This window comes from Stegodyphus dumicola, chromosome 4 (assembly GCF_044657685.1).
Source record: "Stegodyphus dumicola isolate Sdum_Otavi_A_Nest chromosome 4, ASM4465768v1".
In the NCBI taxonomy this organism is placed as follows: Eukaryota; Metazoa; Arthropoda; class Arachnida; order Araneae; family Eresidae; genus Stegodyphus; species Stegodyphus dumicola.
In genome coordinates this window covers 244,871,551-244,891,355 of record NC_140771.1, presented here as the reverse complement: position 1 = coordinate 244,891,355, position 19,805 = coordinate 244,871,551, and the positions used below count along the sequence as shown (strand labels likewise).

Here is a 19,805-nt window from a genome sequence, read left to right as displayed (position 1 = left end):
TTCTGGTTTTCAGAAAATACTGCTACAAAAAAGCATTTAAAAAGAATGATAATATGACTTTTCTAGAAATACAATTTTTCCCCCTACTTTTTCCTCACTGCAAGCTTTTTTTTTTTTTTAATCACTAGTGTGCCTAATTCTTTGCTATGTGATTAATTTTAATGTTTTTTTTTTTTTTTTTTTTTTTTTTTTTTTTTTTTTTTTTTAAGGATTTTTACGAAAGTTGAAGTCTTATTTCTCTTCATCTCCACATTTATCATATCATGCTAACAAAATGTGCAAAGATCCCAAACAAGGAATGTTCTACATGTCAAACACTCCCGAATACAAATACTCGATCTATTATAAATATGTTTACGATGAAACTGCAAATTGCAAGAGTTGACTTCCTTCAAAAAAACTGTCATAGGTACTTTTTATCCATTAGTATTCTGACAAACTTATTACTAAATCCTTATTACTAAATCTAACAGCTCCACAAAATCACAAATGATTTTCAAATTACTAGAAAACTCACATTTCAAAATATGATATTATCATAATTTGATTTTATTTAGAAACTATTTAATTCTGCTTTAATTATATAAATGTATAAAATCTGTTTAATCCCACTTTGGTAAGAGTACAAACAGAAAGCAGTGAGCACTAATTAAATGAAATATACAAAAGAAAATTTAATAGACTTATTTCAATTAAACAAACATTATTTTCTTTTTATTTGGCTAAATTTTTTATAATAGGCAAAGTAAAAAAAAAAAAAATCACTGATTTCTTAATACAGGCAATGACCTAAGAATTTAATTTAGCATTTAATATCTGTTACTTACACCACTTTTGATTGCTTTTGAGGTAGATATCCTTCTGTGGAATGCTTTAGACGAACCTGTATCTCCTTCACTTTCAGAAGATTCATCTGTAACAGGATCAGATCCAAATTTTTCGGATAAACTAACCGAACAGCCCGACCCAGTCGCCATCTTCCATGCCTACTGAGCTGTTTCTCTTATACACCAACAGATGGCACAGTTATTCCCGAACTAGCGTCGTCTGCTGGAGAATCGTATTGACAGTAGCAGGAAATTTTGCAGATGTGTACATTATTCGTGCATCAAAAAGCAATTTTGACTAACATTTTTTTTTTTAAAAATAAATAATTTTTAGAATGTTTTTTAAAATACATCAAATCAATATGTTAACTTTTTTTAATGCAAAGATTTATATCGTTTACGATATAATAGTTTCCATTTTGTGTGATGCAATAATTCATATATTTAATGCATTCAGAATTTCAGCTCATAAGAAAAATGTTAACTTTATCCAATTTCTAGTTATTTATTGCAGAAAATTCTTGCTGACAGTGAGCGTTCATTATGTAGCTTACCGTTCACAAGTAAGAATAAATAAGTTTCCGTATTACTTTTACGCTTGCATTTAAAACACTTATTGATCACTTTCTATAAACATTCACTTTTAATTAGATATTATTTCCTCTTCTTAGTACGCTAGTTAAAGTAAGTAATTAATGCAAATTCAAACGATATCGAAAAAATGAAATTATGTCATGGGTGTTCATCGTTATCGAATGGTACGTGTTTGTAATGTTTACTGAAAATCTTTTTTATGTCTTTCTAACGCATTAGAGATTTCTTACTGGGGGTAGGTGTACATATTTTTTTTTCCAATTCAAATTACTGCTCACTTTCTCTCAAAAATTGACGTTCAGTTAATTTTTCTGTAGTTTCACTCTCGATTTCACTTTTAACAATTGGCATTCATTTATGTCTTTTTCGGTGCAATATTAATGTTATTAATCGTTGTATAATGCATAACAGTGTCTACATTTAATGTAAAAATAGCTGCAAGTAATTTTTTATTGCTATTGAATGATTACATTATATCGCGCATTCGTATGTCATAGGATGAACGTGTGGTCCGGGGATTAGCGGCGGACATCTTGTTGAGAGGCGATAGTGTTCGCGTCTCCCTATTGCGCGATTTGCTTTTGTGTGCACTTTTCGCTTTCAGTTTGTCTGATGGAAACAGGCATGATGTCCGAAGAAATACCAATCACAGGACCACCGTCTGTGACGTGTTTATATGGAAATTATAAAGAATCTTCTGCAGATTATATTTGTGAACGCGAAATGTGTTTGCACTACTTCGAGAAATGGAGCGAATCTGAACAAACTGAATTCGTAGAACTACTTTTAACTAAGATGCTTCACCATCAGCATAGTCATGTAAGCTCATTTTTAAGACCAATGCTTCGTAGAGATTTTATATCACTTCTTCCAAAGAAAGGATTAGATCATATTGCTGAAAGTATACTGTCCTACTTAGATGCTAAATCGCTTTGCGCGGCTGAGCTAGTTTGTAAAGAATGGTATCAAGTGATTTCTGAAGGAATGCTGTGGAAAAAATTGATTGAAAGGCGTGTGCGAACTGATTCCTTATGGAGAGGTCTAATGGAAAGAAGAGGTTGGATTAAATATTTATTCAAACCTTCACCTGGGGAACCACATCCGGATCACATGTTTTATAGGAGATTATATCCCAAAATCATCCAAGATATTGAAAATATCGAGACCAATTGGCGATGCGGCCGACATACATTAAAGAGAATTAATTGCCAGAGTGAAAATAGCAAAGGTGTTTATTGTGTACAGTATGATGACCAAAAGATTGTGAGTGGCCTGCGAGATAACACAATAAAAATATGGGACCGTAATTCATTAGAATGCATACAAGTTTTAACAGGCCATACAGGTTCTGTTTTGTGTCTTCAATATGATGACAGAGTTATTATTAGTGGTTCTAGTGATTCAACAGTACGTGTGTGGGATGTCAAAACTGGAGAACTCATCAACACTCTGATCCATCATTGTGAAGCAGTTCTACATTTGCGCTTCAATAATGGTATGATGGTCACTTGTTCAAAAGATCGATCAATTACTGTGTGGAATATGGTGTCTGCATCAGAAATAACAATTCAGAGAGTGCTTGTTGGACATAGGGCTGCTGTAAATGTTGTAGATTTTGATGAGAAATATATAGTTTCTGCATCAGGTGATAGAACTATAAAAGTCTGGAATACTTCCACATGCGAATTTGTTCGTACTTTAAATGGGCATAAACGTGGCATTGCTTGTCTGCAGTATAGAGACAGACTCGTAGTTAGTGGAAGCTCTGATAATACTATCAGGCTGTGGGACATTGAAAGTGGTGCATGTTTAAGAACTCTAGAAGGACACAAAGAGCTAGTTAGATGCATACAATTTGATAATAAACGAATTGTAAGTGGAGCATACGATGGAAAGATAAAAGTTTGGGATTTGGCTGCTGCTCTTGATCCTCGTGCACCAGCAGGCACTCTTTGTCTGCGTACCTCTGTAGAGCATTCTGGCAGAGTATTTCGGTTACAGTTTGATGATTTCCAGATTGTCAGTAGTTCTCATGATGATACTATCTTAATATGGGATTTCTTAAATGGCACTCCTCCTGAAACACCAGCAATGACTCTTCGGTCTCCATCTCGTACATATACATATGTTTCTAAGTGATTATTGAATAAGCCAGTTTTGCCAAATATATTAACAGTAGTACACAATTGCCACTCAGTAACTGAAATATTAGATTTGAAATTTTGAAGGGAAATTTCTATGCCTCTCTCAGTGGATGGTTGTAATTACGTTTAAAAGGATGTTTGCTAAAGAGGTTGGAGTTTCCTTTAAGGTGTCATTTGTGACTTGCATTAATAGTTCCTTTAAGTGAAATTTTGCACTAAGAACAAATATTCCATGGTTGTTGATGATCATGTTACTATTCTTTAGCTTGTTTATAATAGTAACATTTCTTCATTATTAGTCACAAACTAACATATGTAGGCCATTGCAGCCTAGATATATTAAAAATGAAGAATGAAACTTAAAGATCATATATGTGCTTTCATTCACTTGTAGCTCAAGACTGCAAAATATACCTAGTGTGTTGTGATCCAGATGATATTAATTCCAGTGATATTGTAAAGCCAGTGTGAAGTGTTAACATCCATGCATTCTATGGCATGGTGATTCATGTCTTTTTCTGATCAACGAATTATTCAGTCATTGCATAAGTATTGGTTGAATGCCATGTTAGTGTATCAATTGCAGTTGTTTATTAATTGTTTTGAATGTCCAAAAAGTTATTCTAGATTAGTTTTTATTTTATTTATTTCTTTAATTTTGTTAGTTTATTAAAACATTCAGTATTTAGTTGGTGATTGTTTTTTTTTTTTCCTATAAATTAAGCTTTAATGCTTCTTTATGAAATCTGTAAATAATACTCATGTGTTCTGCAATGTGCAATCTGTATGTATGTGGAAGTGATATGAAACTTCTAAAGTAATCAGGATTTAATCATTAAACTAAAAAAAATTAATAAGACTAGATTCAAACTCAGTAGAATGTCTGGTATTTTTAATGTATGACTGAGCACATTATACTTAACAGATATTAAAGTTGTACATTTTTTCATTTTGTGTTGATATACTTTTTGGTATTAAAGCAGAAACAAATGATGCTTAACTGTTTAAGTATAGTTTCTTGATCTGCAGAAAGATTATGAAAAATAACATTAGGTGCTTTAAACTTTAAATAAATATATTTCCTTGGCTGTCTTATCTATCTTAGGTATTAATTCAGATTTTATTAACTGAAAACTGTATTTGTTTTTAAATGCACTACTTTTATTAGTGAAAATGGCTGAAGTCGTGCTTCTCCTGTATGCGCTTTCCTCATTGTCTGATATATTAATTTAAAAGTTCATCCATTATGTAACTTATATGCGTCACCATCGTCGTCTTTCTGTATTATGAAAACCTGTAATAAATTACCCATATTTTGAGAAGTCTCTTCTCTATTTCTGTCAACTGTTTCTTGAATAATTTAAATTATTAAATTCAAAATGAGATTTTGTGAAGTTGTCAAATTTGCATATTAAAGGATTTATGATCTGAAGTTGAGTATGACAGTTTTATGTTGAGAAGTTAAATTTAAACAGCATTATAAATAGATAAAAATGTCAAACTTTTAATTTTTAGTGTATGCTTTTATGAAAACACAATATAACACTGACCATTTATATCGGGCTTGTATAAACATTTTGACGAAAGGGGGAGCCACATTAGGGATTTAAAAAATGGCAAACTGCAAATAAAATATTTTTATATAAATTGTTATTTTTAGGAAAAGTGAATTCTGGCTTGGAAATAATTTTCTAGTGACCAACAGTTTGATTAAATGAATTATACTGTTTTTCATCTTTTACAATTTAAAAAAATTTTCAATTGCTGCAGACTTTCTCAAGACTGCTCGTAATAGTGATTGGGGATGCTTAATGGTAAAACTTTAAAAAAAATTTATAGGGGAAAAACTTTTCGATACATAGGTTGATCCAAAAATAACTAGTATTTAAAAAAAAAAAAAAAAAAAAAAATTCCATAAATTTTCTGAATTCAGAATTTTGTCAAATTTACAGATTTCTTCATGACTGTGTGGTATTATGATCTCCAAGTTATAGCTCATGTGGTTAAGTATCCCTTTTTTTTTCCCCCTCCCCAATGGTGGTCACTTGCCTGTAGGCCACTCACTATTAAGACCAGTGGAGGTACCTAAAAGGCGGCTACCATTACCTCCTATGAAGGAACAGACAATTTTACATACATGCCTTATCCAGGATTCGAACTCGGACCCTTCGGTATCGCAATCAGGCTCCCCTAATTACTATACCATCTGGGTGGCACCATTTTTACTGAAAATGTTTTCAGTCGTTTGTAAATCATGTTAGGTTGCTAATGAAGGAAAACCTATGATCTACAAAATCCTGTCTTGATTTTAACAAAATTAGAAGTTATGAAATAATTTTAAGAGAACAAATCCAAAATTTATATAAAGAAGTATCAAGAGACAGAAGTAAATTGTTGTAACAAATATTGTTGCAGTTTGCCCTGGCCCTCATGCATCAAAAAGCAAGACTATGTACCTAACCATTGTTCAGTGCCAGATTTGCATATAAGCTGCACAAGCTATAGCTTAGGGCCTCCACATTCTTGGGAGCCCCCAAAATTATCCGATATCCTTTAGAGGGCTCCATATCTCAAATAGTTTAGGATCTCATCAAGTTTTAATCTGGCCCTGCCATTGTTAATAACTCCATGCATTCATATATTACGTAGTAAATTTATTCTTGAATACAACATATTTCATACATGTTTACATTGTTTATGATGTTCATTACCAGAATTTGCTTTGAAATGTAATAGCTGCAGTAATAATGATCTTCAAGTTTTGTCTATACTGTTATGTCTAATTTTTTTTTTTTTTTTTTTTTTTTTTTAAATCTTAATTTATTCTATATATGTAGTTCGAACACAGGAAATTTCTATCAATTGTTCTTTTCCTTCACATGGTAACATTTCAGGTACATTTGAATAAAATGGATTCCTAATCCATTTTCCGTTTTCATAATCCTCTGAAAAATACATGTTGAATTATTTATCAAGAAAATAAATGATTTTTAATGTCGAATGCTAATTCTTCTTTTATTTTCAAATTAGTTTCCTTTAGAAAACATTTGAAAAGTGATAAAAAGCTTAAAATATCTGATTATTTGATTATTAGTTTGAATTTTTTTATCATTGCATTTATTATATCTCTAATTGTAAACAAATTCGCACTTTGTCATTGTAATCCTAAATTTAATTCGCTTAACTTTCCAAAAATATCAGTTAAAAATGCTAAATGCGCCAACCATAATTCACTAAATAAACAAATTTGCAATTCAGATTTTGAATCGCAAAGTAAAATTTCAATTTCTGATTAAGTTCAGAAAGACTAATTAAAACTTTACTTATGAACAACCATATTACTTCAGGATGTAACAAAAGTGTTTCATGTTCACTGCCCATCTCTTGGTATAAAATCAAAAATATTCTTGAATTTAAAACTCTAAAAATTAACAGTTTTCGCAGCTTGATTGAAAACGATTTTTAAGATTTCTTAGATTGTTTTGGCTACCAAAGCTTTACGATGAATGGAGCAGTGAGTAAATTTAGTCGTTACTTTCTTTATTTGAGAAATAACACCGGAATGTTTTTCTGTTAAAATCCAAGCTCTGTCGCTGCATACGGCATTGCACTTGTTCTGAGGAATATCATTTTCAGGCATAAAATTCTCAATTACTTTGAAAATTTCATTTGCAGTTTCTCAATCATGAAGAGATTAACGAAATAAATAGTCTGTGGCAGTTCGTTTATCTTCCTCAAAACGTATATAAACTAATATTAAACAAAGTTCATTATATCAGTACTTTTATGCAGTTGCAATGCGAAATACTCGCTGTGTTTCATTTTTTGAATAAGTGTCTATTTTATGGAAATTGCGATTTCATGAATTTGTCGACTTACTGTATCATTTCGTAGTGGAATATTATTAAACTCGTTAGCCGCTTTTTTATTGAATAATGTTAAAACAATATCTTTAGCTACTGGTAATATAAGGTTTTCTCCAATAGTGGGAGCATGCCCAACTTTGGCAATTCTTATTAGGGTTACTAGGTAACAAGCTTTCGAAGCTTTCCATTTGAAATAACAAAACATTTCATTACTTGTTTACTATTTTTGAACTAGGATAATTTCCTCAAAAAATGTATTAGTTAAGGTTCCAGTTCATTTCCATTTCAAGTAAAACTAAAGGATAAAATAACTCGCGTTATATTTTCTATAAACAATTTTTCTTTTCTTTTCAGTATTTTAGTGCTACAGTCAAAAGTCGTTAATCTGGACTCGTTGGGACTTCGGCGATTCCGGATTATAGATCATCAGTTTAAATCTGGTAAGATGGCATGCAGAAATTATAAAATTAAAAATATGAAACCGTAATTTATGAAATAAAGAACAATTATGATCTAAAGGGTATCAAAATTTACAAAAAGAAAAAGCTTAATATTTATTTGTTTATTTTATTAAACATTTCTTTCAATGTAAGTTGTTTAAGTTGCTTCGTTTTATGCGATAATAATTTCTCTTTAATTCTATAAACAGACATAATTTCATGTTCAGTTACAAAGTTCCGCTGTTCAAGTCCTATAATTGCTGTGTCTAGAATACCGGCTAATTTGTCAATCAAAATTTTTTCGTTTTCAATAACCTCTGTGTCACTTGCTTCACTATTGGAAGCAAATTATAATGACGATGAATTTGATTTAAATCATATCAAAGACAGAGTACGTCGAGATGAAATACTACATTTAGTAAGGAATTATAAGCCAAATAAAATAAAAACATCTGCCCTGAAGATAAGGATAGTGCTGACAGATTCCAATTCATTGCATGCTGCCGCGTTTCCCCCCCCCCACACACACACACACATGCAGAGCAGCGTGAAATTGATAAACAGATTTCCGAATGGTTAGAGAAACAAAGGATATGCCTTTATCCATTTTTTGCAGCAATTCCACTTTTTGTTTGATGGACATCGAAACATACTTTCACTTTGTAGATCCTTTTCATATTAGTAAATATATATCAGAAATTCTATTTGACATAAACAAATGTTCAAGCTTACTTTTATCAAATTGCTCTAACAGTCTGCAAAAAATAATAAGCTGGATCCAATTCGAAGATTAAGGAACAACACAATCTGCAACATTAACTGAAATAGATAATTAGATAATTTTAGCTTATACCGTCCACATGCGCAGAAAGTTTGTAACTTTGAGGTCCGAATTAACAACTTTTGACTTTAGTACGTATTGAATCAAAATTTATTTTTGAAGTTTCACCCGGCAGCCGCCCAGACAGTATAGCGGTTAGGGGAGCCGGACCGTGAAACCGAATCGCAGAGAAGACATGGTTGTAACTGTCTGTACCTTCATAGGAGGCAGTAGTGGCCCACCTATTAAGTACCTCCGTAATAAAGAGACCACCACATCTGGCCTTAGTATAGATTAATGGACTCTGTTACAAAACTGTAACTGTTCACAATCTGCCATTGGGAAAAAAAAGTTTCACTCGTCAGTGAATCAAAATCTAATATTTTAATTTCTGTTTCGGGATCAAAAAGTTTAACAATTGTGGGAAATAATTTTAAATCTTTGTGGTTGGAAGCATCATAATATATGGACATAAAATGTGCATTTATCCAATTCTTTCTGCAAGTGTGAAAACGAATATAGTGAAAAAACGTTACAAATAATTGCTTCGGGTTTTGTCCTTGCATGTGCAAATTTTTTGTAGTACAGTCAAAAGTCGTTAATCCAGACTCGTCGGGACTTCGGCGATTCCGGATTATAGATCATCAGTTTAAATCTCGTAAGATGGCATGCAGAAATTATAAAATTAAAAATATGAAACCATAATTTATGAAATAAAGAACAATTATGATCTAAAGGGTATCAAAATTTACAAAAAAAAAGCTTAATATTTATTTGTTTACTTTATTAAACATTTCTCTCAATGTAAGTTGTTTAAGTTGCTTCATTTTATGTGATAATACTTTCTCTTTAATTCTATAAAAAGACATAATTTCTTGTTCAGTTACAAAGCTCCGCCGTTCAAGTCTCGTTAATTGCTGTGCCGAGAATACCGACTAACTTGTCAATCGAAATTTTTTCGTTTTCACTAACCTCTCTGTCACATTCTTCATGTCTTTATCCATTTTTTGCAGGAATTCCACTTTTTGTTTGTTGGACATCGAAACATACTTTCGTTTTGTAGATCCTTTGGAAGTTCCAGCATCGGAAATTCTAATTGACATAATCGAAAGTTCAAGTTTACTTTTATAAAATTGCTCTTACAGTCTGCAAAAAATAATAAGCGGAATCCAATTAGAAGGTAAAGGAACAACGCAATCATTAACATTAAGTGAAATAGATAATTAGATAATTTTAGCTAACACCGTCTGTTATACATTAAACGCGCAGGCGAAAACGTATTCTGCACTTGCGCACACGCATATGCGCAGTAGTCAAGGTCTTACGCGCACACTTAAAACGCCTGTGCGCTTGTGCCAATGCGCAGAAAGTTTTTAGCTTTGAGGTCCGGATTATAGATCATTCCGGATTATGGGTGTCCGAATTAACGACTTTTGACTGTACAATGTTTTGATCATTTGCGAAATACAATCAATTGATCTGAAACTTTAGTTGTGGTTTATGGTGTGGAAAGTAAATAGCCCTTCAGCTAATGCTAGCTGTTCCTCCATTAACAATACATATTCCTTGACAAGACATAATGACAATGATTGAACACCATTGAGTAAATCTAACTCATTATATCGCCTAATTTAGTTTACTCTGAATGCATTTTATGTGTTTTTTTTTTTATTATTTCTTTATATTCACTATAATAATTAATAAATAAAAGGTTATATATTTTTACAGAACATTTAAAATAAAATATGCAGATGTTTTCTAAAAGTGGGACATTTTAAAAAATCAGTGAGACATGGAATAATCCTCCAAAATGCGGGACTGTCCCGCCAAAATCGGGACATGTGGTCACATAAGTGTAAGTGGCAGATTTACTGAAATAATTAGAAAAGACAATTTACAGTAGCAGTTAGCACTGCAATTGAGTGAAAAAATTTTCCTCACATATTTTCCTACGATTTAATTTTTTTCCTTGGGAATGCAGCTATAAATAGTTATAAAACCTTAAGTATGATTTGACTTAAATATGTAATGATAGAACCTATGAAGTAAGAAAGAGAAGAGCTGTATGCATATTTAGGAGTATCAAGAGATGTAGGTTAGTACAGTCAAAAGTCGTTAATCCGGACTCGTCGGGACTTCGGCGATTCCGGATTATCGATTTTTCCGGATTATAGATCATCAGTTTAAATCTCGTAAGATGGCATGCAGAAATTATAAAATTAAAAATATGAAACCGTAATTTATGAAATAAAGAACAATTATGATCTAAAGGGTATCAAAATTTGCAAAAAGAAAAAGCTTAATATTTATTTGTTTACTTTATTAAACATTTCTTTCAATGTAAGTTGTTTCGTTTTTTATGTGATAATACATTCTCTTTAATTCTATAAACAGACAGAATTTCTTGTTCAGTTACAAAGTTCCGCCGTTCAAGTCCTATAATTGCTGTGTCAAGAATACCGACTAATTTGTCAATCGAAATTTTTTTTGTTTTCAATAACCTCTGTCACTTTTCTTCGCTATCGGAAGCGAATTATAATGACGAGGAACTTGTTTTAAATCATATCAAAGACGAAGCATATCGAGATGAAATACTGCATTTGGTAAGGAATTATAAGCCAAATAAAATAAAAACATCTGCGCTGAAGATAAGGATAGTGCTGACAAATCAACTTCCAATTCATTACGCGCCCGCCGCCGAGCAGCGTGAAATTGATAAACAGATTTCGGATTTCAAAACATACTTTCGCTTTAGATCCTTTACATATTAACAAATATATATCGGAAATTCTATTTGATATAATCGAAAGTTTAAGCTTACTTTTATAAAATTGCTCTTACAGTCTGCAAAAAATAATAAGCCGGATGTAATTCGAAAATTAAGGAACAACGTAATCATCAGCATTAACTGAAATAGATAATTATTTAGCTTATACGTCCATTATACATAAAATGCGCGCGCGAAAACGTATCCTGCACTTGCGCACACTCATATGCGCAGTCGTAAAAGGTCTTCCGCGCACGCGTGAACGCCTCTGCGCATGTGTCAACGCGGCGCATGCGCAGAAAGTTTTTAGTTTTGATGTCCGAATTATAGATCATTCCGAATTATGGGTGTCCGAATTAACGACTTTTGACTGTATCTTCTTTTGTATATCCATATAGTTTTTTTTTTTTTTTTTTTTTTTTTTTTTTTTTTTTTTTTTTGTGATAAGTAATAGTTTATTTGAAATTCAAATATTCCAAAATGTTAAGTTTTTTTTTTTTTTTTTTTTAAATAAAAAAATGTAGAGTTTGTAATCGATTTGACAAATTGGGCACAATTACTTATTAATGGATTTATGCGTATTGGTTTTACCGAGTATAACTAGTTTTCATTTTATTTTATTAGAATTCTGTAACCCATACTTATTAGTTGTTCAAAGGTGACCTTCATGATGTACATCTAGTCTTTTCTTTTTCCTTTAGTCATGCATTTCAAAACCACCAGTGATTGAGTAGATAAGACCATTATGTATTTTGATCCACCTTTGATTTTCAGTGATTGAATATATAGAGAGCATCACCAGGCATCACCACCACGTATTTTGCCCATACGTAGCATGAAAACTAGTTGTAACTTTCTCCATGAAGGTGATTCTTCCCTCTCTTCCTCATTAGATAGTCCTTGAGTATTTTGCCGTTATAATTAATCTTTCTTTCCCCTCCTTTCTTTGCTTTCACATTATTGATAGTATATAAATTTATTACCCTAACAATTTAATTTTTATGCAAAATTTATAAGTTTCCATGAAGTGTGAAATTATATGGTAACATTCAATTAAATGCAAAGCTCTTGTAATTTATGTACGTACACTGTTATGTAAGAACTTACTTCCCAATAATATCTATAAACTATTGAATATAGAGTAAACTTTTTTAGTATTCAATAACATACACTTCATAAAAATAAAATCTTGCTGATATTATAACTCCTTAAAGTTTGGGAATTTAAGATTTACTTTCCCAGAAGTGTTTATACTATATGTGCCCTAAGTTATATGTTATTTATATTTACATTATAGATAGATATGAAATGTTATATATAAAATTCACTGAAATGAAAGAAAAAAAAAATCAACCACTTACAGGAGGAGCTACTCAAAAGTTTAAAGGAAAAAAAAATACTCCCCTTTTGTGTCAAATTTATAAATTAAATTGTGAAACACAGTGGCCATCACGTTAAAAAGTACGTGAAGAGATTTAAAATATATTCCTCAAGATGGAAGCATGTGGCAATCTCTTAAAAGCAATCCGCTTAGCATCATCTGCAAACATAACAATTAAATATAATTAATTCTGTTTCTTTTCTCACAATTTTGCAGACTTTTAAATAGATTGTAGTAGGTAGACTTCCTATTTATTCAGCTGGATAACATTGCACACACTATTTCGTAATTAGACTGCTATAACAAACTCCATTTTTGATCAAAAAAATTCCTTTTTTTACGCCACCTCTTTAGTGTATATTGCAGCGGTGGCCGAACTTCATGTCATTAAGAGTTGCATGTTGGAATTTGGGAAGATTCGAGAGCCCCAATGAGATTTTCCCAAACCCATAAGTGAATATTTACATCATTTTAAAAGTAAGGAAATAGATTTCAAATGGAAAGAAATGTTTGATTCTAAACAGTCATTCAATGACAATTTGCCCCACTTTCTTTCGGACATTCAGTAGTTTTAGTTATTAGTCCAAAGGGGCAATTTGTTCTGAAGGACTATTAATTTTGTATTGAAAACTATAAGCGATGAATCACTTTTTTCAAATTGTTGCCACAAAATATTATCACCCTGTATTATATTTAAAGAAATTTAATAATGAAGAATCTGCATGAATGTATGTATGTATCTCATATTGTGGTAAAACAACGATACGTAGAGCCATCAACATTTGAATAATGTAATCTTCCATGGAATATGGGCATGTAGAAGCCCTAATTCAAATTTGAAATTTGTTTTATTATCAATTTCATATTTTGTAACACTTCAACAAATTTTTTATTAAAAAACTAGATGACTTCAAAGCAAACAATGGCAACACTGTACGAAAAATTTTTTTTATCTCCAGTGCTCCAGACTCTGTATTCTAAAGATATGCTCATTTTAAAATTATTTTGCGATGTTGCTGTTGAACTGAATTTTATGGTTTGAGTGCAAAGAACATGATATTTAGTAAATAAAGCATAACACACAAAAGTTTTTTTTTTTTAAAAAAAAAAAGCTTTGTAATTTAAAACCTGAAACCTTTCACACTTTTTTTATTATTATTTATTTTATTTTTTAAATTTATTTCATACATTTTATTTGCATAAAAGCCTTACTGCTCAGCTGCAAGACCTACGCACTGCTTCTGAGCCGTGTTGTGGCCACACATGGTTTATTGTAACTTAAGCATTTGTGAAAATGAATGAAGTGGAAAATATTTGTGTGCATTAATTTTTTATCTTTAGTGACAATGATTCATAGTTTATAAGATATTTGGTCAGACGTTTGATCAAATGATCACATAGTGATATTATCACTTCAAAAATACACTGTAGTCAATTGAAGGTAATTGTTTAGAACATCTCTTCACTAGCACAGTGGAAGAAAATATTGCATGAAATCATTCTAAAAAAGTATGTTCAGACACTTCAAGATGTCTGTGACACTGCCATGTTGTGTTATGCCGTATGTATAAATTTAATTTAACGAATCAGACTTGAGAAAAATTGTACCGAAATTCATATTACAACTTTAATTTGCTGTTGAGTAGTTATTGTATCCAATAATATGACAAACCATATTCCAAACTTCTTTCTGTCCATGTGTAGCATCATGTTTAAGATACTGCAACATCAAGTTGGCAGCCCATGCAGTAAATACAGCGTCTTCAACATTTATTCTATTATTATACAGCGTGGTCAAAATAAAACCAGCATGATAAAATTAGAATCCTGATGCAATATGTATTCTTTTTCATTAACAGGAAAATGTCCCTTTACAGAACTTGCTTGAAATGGCCACTGGTGATGTTGATGTAACTATGGGTTGCTGTCACATGTTTGCACATGCTCATCTCGTGCATTTGTCCTGAGTTCTTTGCTGTGTCATTGAGTGAATGGATATACAGACATGTTTAGTGACCAGTTAAATGCAACAGAAAGTGGTGATCATAATGAAACAGCACATGTTCATTGTCAAGTGTTATGCAAAGCACAGTTCATGGAAAACTTGGAACTTTTTGTGCAAGAGTTTAAGAATGGAAGTATTTTGGCCAAACCTACCACAAAGTTTTCAGTGCAAGACTTAGTGGCAAACTGGCAGGAAAGGAGCTCTATAGGGGAAGAAAGCGTAACTATCCAAAAAGTTTGAACAGCAGAAAACATTGATCGAGTGAAGAAAAGCCTGGAACGAAGTCCGTTTATCTGTGCATCACAAAGCCGTTTATCTGTGCAAGTAAGGATTAAGATAATATTGTGTCAAAATATTATCAAAAGGGACCTGCATCTGTATCCTTTACAAATTTAGTTGTGTATGAGTTAAAGCCCCCAGACAAACATGGGTGTTTTTAGTTCTGCCATTGTTTTCTGAGTGAAGTGGAATGAAGCTTTTTGGATCCTCAGTTTTTCATTTCTTCAGATAAGGCCTGGTTCAGCCTATTATGGTACATGAACTTACATAATATGCACTATTGTGCATCAGAAAAATCCCCATCAGTATTTTGAAGAGCCTGATCTCAAGGTTGTCATTTGGTGCACAATGTCTGGGTTCTGCATCATAACACAATTCTTTCACCAAGCTGTTAATGCTGACTCCTATTTCCAGAATTAATTTAATGCATTTGTGGATGAACGACTGTAGGTATATTTACAGCAGGACGGATCAACATCACAAACTGCCGTGACCACCTTGTCATGAGTGCCTGAAGTATTTAAGGAGGAAAGGACGATCAGCAAAGGCACTGTAATCTGGCCACTTCAATTGCCTGATCTCTTCCCATGTGACTTTTCACTTGAGGAGCAGATGAAGGGTCAGGTGTACTGAAATGTCTTCAGACACTGGAAGAGCTACAACAAAACATTGAAAACACTATTGCTACTATCCCTGAAGCAGAGCTGCTATACGTGTCTCACTGTTTGATAAATCAAGCACAGCACTGCATTGACGTCAACAGCAGCCATTTCCAGCATTTTCTGTAATAGATCATCAAAAAAGGACAGTTCTGCATAAATCTTGTAAATATCTTTTGAGCCAGTTTTATTTTGCCCACCTGGTATATACATATTTACGTTTGAACTATTATTAGGTGGAACAACCTTCTCAAAAATATATTCCATACTGAACCAATATGCGGTTCCCTTCTCATTCCTACATTATATAACGTTTGCCTGCCAATTTCTGAACTATAATTTTCTTGTTTATATTCATTCTGCTGCACAACAGCACCATGTACTTTCTCTGTTTTCAACACTTCCCTACTGTGAACTCTTTAAATTCACACAAACTGAATACATAATAAATGAATATTACTAAAACAGTGAAAGTTTTAAACAGCATTTCAAATTGTAAATAACAATCAAGTAATGTTTAAGCACATTTAATGTTTTTAAACATAAAGTTAGTTATTAAATATGAAACACAACTTCACAGTGAATCCATAATACTAAAATCAAAATTCACAAGAATCGTACAACCTAAAAATCACATTTAACAACAATCAACAAAGATAATTGGTAAATGACAAATCAAATTATTACTCATTTGCATTTCACCAATAATTATACACTTCAAGGTTGTACAGCAATTGCACAAGTCTCTTTAAGTTACCTATTTGAATTCTTTTGAGACGGGAGCAAACCTGACCATCTTTGCCAGGATTAGTTTCTATTATCATACCTATTATCCACATATTTTTAGAGAAGTGATTATCATGTACAAGGACATCATCATCAACTATAAATTGACCAGGCACTTTAGTAGGTGGACATAAATTCGTGTACCTTAAAGAAACCCAGTAATGCTTCCACCAATGATTTAACAATGTCTGTTGGTGTTAATATCTTTTGATATATGAAAGGAATGTGCAGAACCAGTCTGGTCTTCTTTGGATATTCTTGTAACTGAAGAGAAAGTAAATATTTAACAATTAGGAAATGAGCAAGAATTAGTGGTGAGGGCTCTGGAGCATCAGCATGGATGTATGATATAGACCTTCAATTAATTATGGCTTCAATTTCAATGAAAACTGTTTCTAGCTCATTAGAGAAACTAGAATTGCTCAGCTATTTTTCTTAACCCTTTCGCTGTCCTCTCCTGTCCATGAAAATTTCTTTCCAGAGGCTCTCTGTTTTTCGCCATGTGTAGTGTTGTTTTCTCTGTAGAGATATCACTTTCCATCCATTTTCAGTGGATGAATGAAAATTAATATTAAGTAAAATTATAAGGAAATGAAACATGATTATTATTTTTAAAAATATATTCAAATTGTACTAACATTTTTCTTAAATAGTCAAGTCCATTTCTTTATAAATTTTTCACAGTATGTTAGACTCTGAAACATGGGGCAATACATAGTCCTAAATCACATTCTTTGCAATAGTATCACGTTTCTTTGCACACCTTTTTCCTAAAAATGTTTTTCTACAACAAATGTAACATCTTGATTCTTTCTCATTTGCAGTAGGTGGAATGTGGTCTATAAAGTGCCTTTCGGTAAGACGTGATACATCACAGCTACTCAAATGACACTCCTTCTGTGCATTTGTTGTTAGCTTGTAATATTTATCAGTGATTTTGTTAACAAGATTAAGTCTGAAAGACAAGTTATCTATTGCTCCTACCTTTCTTGTACAAAATATATGCATTAAATACAGCCATATACCTCTGCTTATTTTTCACAGCAGGATAATTTGACAGCATCTAATCCAGGTGGTCCACTCCTCCTATTTTGTTGTTGTAATCTTTTACAATTATTGGTCTTTTTATAGTTCTTTTCCGTGTTTCTATATCAATCATCGAGTTATTATGGACTGTACTCATCAAACATATATCCTTCATGTCTTTCCACTTCACAACCTCATTTTTTCTCTTTTTCTGCTGAGTAGACGTTGAAGCCATCTTCCACTGTCTTGCATCTTATGCAAAATGGCATGAATATTCATAAAACCTGGGGCAAGTTCAATTAGAAAAAGAATGCCTGATTAGTGCTGCCCTTTAGGAGGTCATACCTGCCAACTTTTACGAATTCTGCGTAATTTTTACGAAAATGCGTTTGTCTTTACGATTTTACGATGGTAATCTATTTTTTACTATTTTTTTCCTTTTTCAAGTGTTTTTAGTGATTTTTGTCGAAATTTTAGAATTTTTCGCCAATTCAGCGATTTTCGCCAATTGCATCGTGTTTTACCGCCAACTACCGACTACTTCAAATCCAGTAACCTGCGGTTTCTCCCACTCTTTTCTTTGTGGGCGCCAGATTATTTTTTTCAAAAAAAAAAAAAAAAAAAAAAAAACAGTCTTCTATTAGCCGGAGGAATGGATTTTCTATCTTCTTTCTTCGGATTTGAACAAAGCATATTGTAGTTTTGTGTTAAGTACCATTAAGATTTTTGAAAGTGTAAATACCCTTCTACAATCAGCTTCGCCAAAATCTCCCCTGCTTATCCGAATTCTTAATGATCTTTTGAAAGAACTTCATACTAAGTTTGTAAAGCCGTCCGTTATGAAAAACAGTGTGTTGATTCATGTTGCCTATAATAGTTTGGCAAATCAAAAGGATGACAATGATCTTATAATTGGAAATCAAACCAGGGAACTTGTAAATTCTTTGAAAGATCATGAGAAAAAAGAATTTTTTCAATGTGTTAGAAACTACTTTTCCTCAGCCTGTGATTACATTGTAAGGAAGTTTCCTTTGCAAAATGAAGTTCTTTTAAATGAAGTGGCAAATTTGAAACAAATTGAAAATTCATCTTTTGAAAAGATTCGTTTTTTTTATTAATAAATTTCCATTTTTGTTAACAATTAAAGAAAATGAATGCCATAATGATGCTTTAGATGAACTACAGAACCAATTTTCTGCTACACAGTTTGAAGACTTTGCCAGTTCTGGAGAAGATAGACTTGATGTCCTCGTTGGTACCTTAAAAAGAATAAAAAGAGCTGATGGAACACCAAAATATGATAGACTAGGAAGAGTTTTATGTGCTATTCTCGTAATTCTACACAGTAATGCTGAGTGCGAGAGAGTCTTCAGTGTTGTGAAGAAAAACAAAACTATGTTTCGTTCTTCAATTTCACCAAAAACTCTAGAAAACATTTTAATTGCTAAATGTTATGAGGAAACTAATTGTTATGACAGGAAATTTTCCAAAGAATTTTTGGCTAAAGCCAAAAAATGCACTCTAAATTCATTGCAATAATTTTTTTGTGTAACATTAAGTTCTTGTTTTATGTTTCCTAATAAATTTTTTAGTTACTACTTAATTAAGATTTACTAATGTAAGTACAATTTTTTTTTTCTATTTGTATAAATTGTTATTTTTTTAATATCAAAGCATGATATTAATTCTTCGTGTTCTGAATTTTGGAGAAATCTTCTGAATTTTTATCTTTAGAGGTTGGCAGGTATGGGAGGTTTTAGAACAAACAAAAATAAAAACTCAAACAAGTAAACATTTAAAAAGCGTTTTAAAATACAGAAGAACACTTGAAGCACATTACCACTGCCCTGCAGAAGTTTCACTTGAATGCGCTAGACGCGTTATAGACGGCGAAGAGGTTAAACAAGTTTTAATCATTCTAAAATGCCTGCTCCAGAACACTCCTCACCATGTTCCTTTTTCAATAATAAATTTCCATTTTATATCATGGGACGAAAAAAGTTTTTGTACAGATAGATGCTAAATACAATTCCAGATTTTTTGCAGCTCGAGATCAGCACATTTGAATGTCTTGGCATTGTCCAAGTATGTAATTGAGCATAGTTCGTGATGAGAAATAAATCTACGGAATCCAAGCATAAGCTTCTCTGTGATCATAGAAAAGGCAAATTCTAAATGTAAAGCTTGTGCAAGTAGTACAAGTAAATGAGA

At 32.0% G+C, this 19,805-nt stretch overlaps 2 protein-coding genes and 1 pseudogene across 5 annotated transcripts in view; 2 read left to right on the top strand and 1 right to left on the bottom strand.

Moving 5' to 3' along the window:
* The window catches only part of LOC118203668 (diacylglycerol kinase delta), a 266,853-nt gene extending 265,843 nt beyond the window's left edge, over window positions 1-1,010 (bottom strand). For all 3 annotated transcript variants that reach the window (XM_085816163.1, XM_085816165.1, XM_085816166.1), the window contains exon 1: window positions 828-1,010. In XM_085816163.1, the coding sequence (XP_085672289.1) occupies window positions 828-977 (150 nt within the window). In that variant the 5' untranslated portion in view covers window positions 978-1,010. The remainder of the gene's footprint in view (window positions 1-827) is intronic.
* A 563-nt stretch (window positions 1,011-1,573) lies between these two features.
* Window positions 1,574-19,805, top strand: part of LOC118183482 (uncharacterized) — a 111,046-nt gene continuing 92,814 nt past the window's right edge. Inside the window, exons 1-2 of one of the 2 annotated variants that reach the window (XM_085816156.1) lie at window positions 1,593-1,656; window positions 7,786-7,871. The gene's annotated coding sequence lies outside the window, so the exon portion shown is untranslated. Of the gene's footprint in view, window positions 1,657-7,785; window positions 7,872-19,805 lie in introns of both variants that reach the window. The other variant, XM_035353054.2, reaches the window with a different exon arrangement.
* Window positions 1,672-4,997, top strand: LOC118183498 (beta-TrCP pseudogene; annotated as a pseudogene).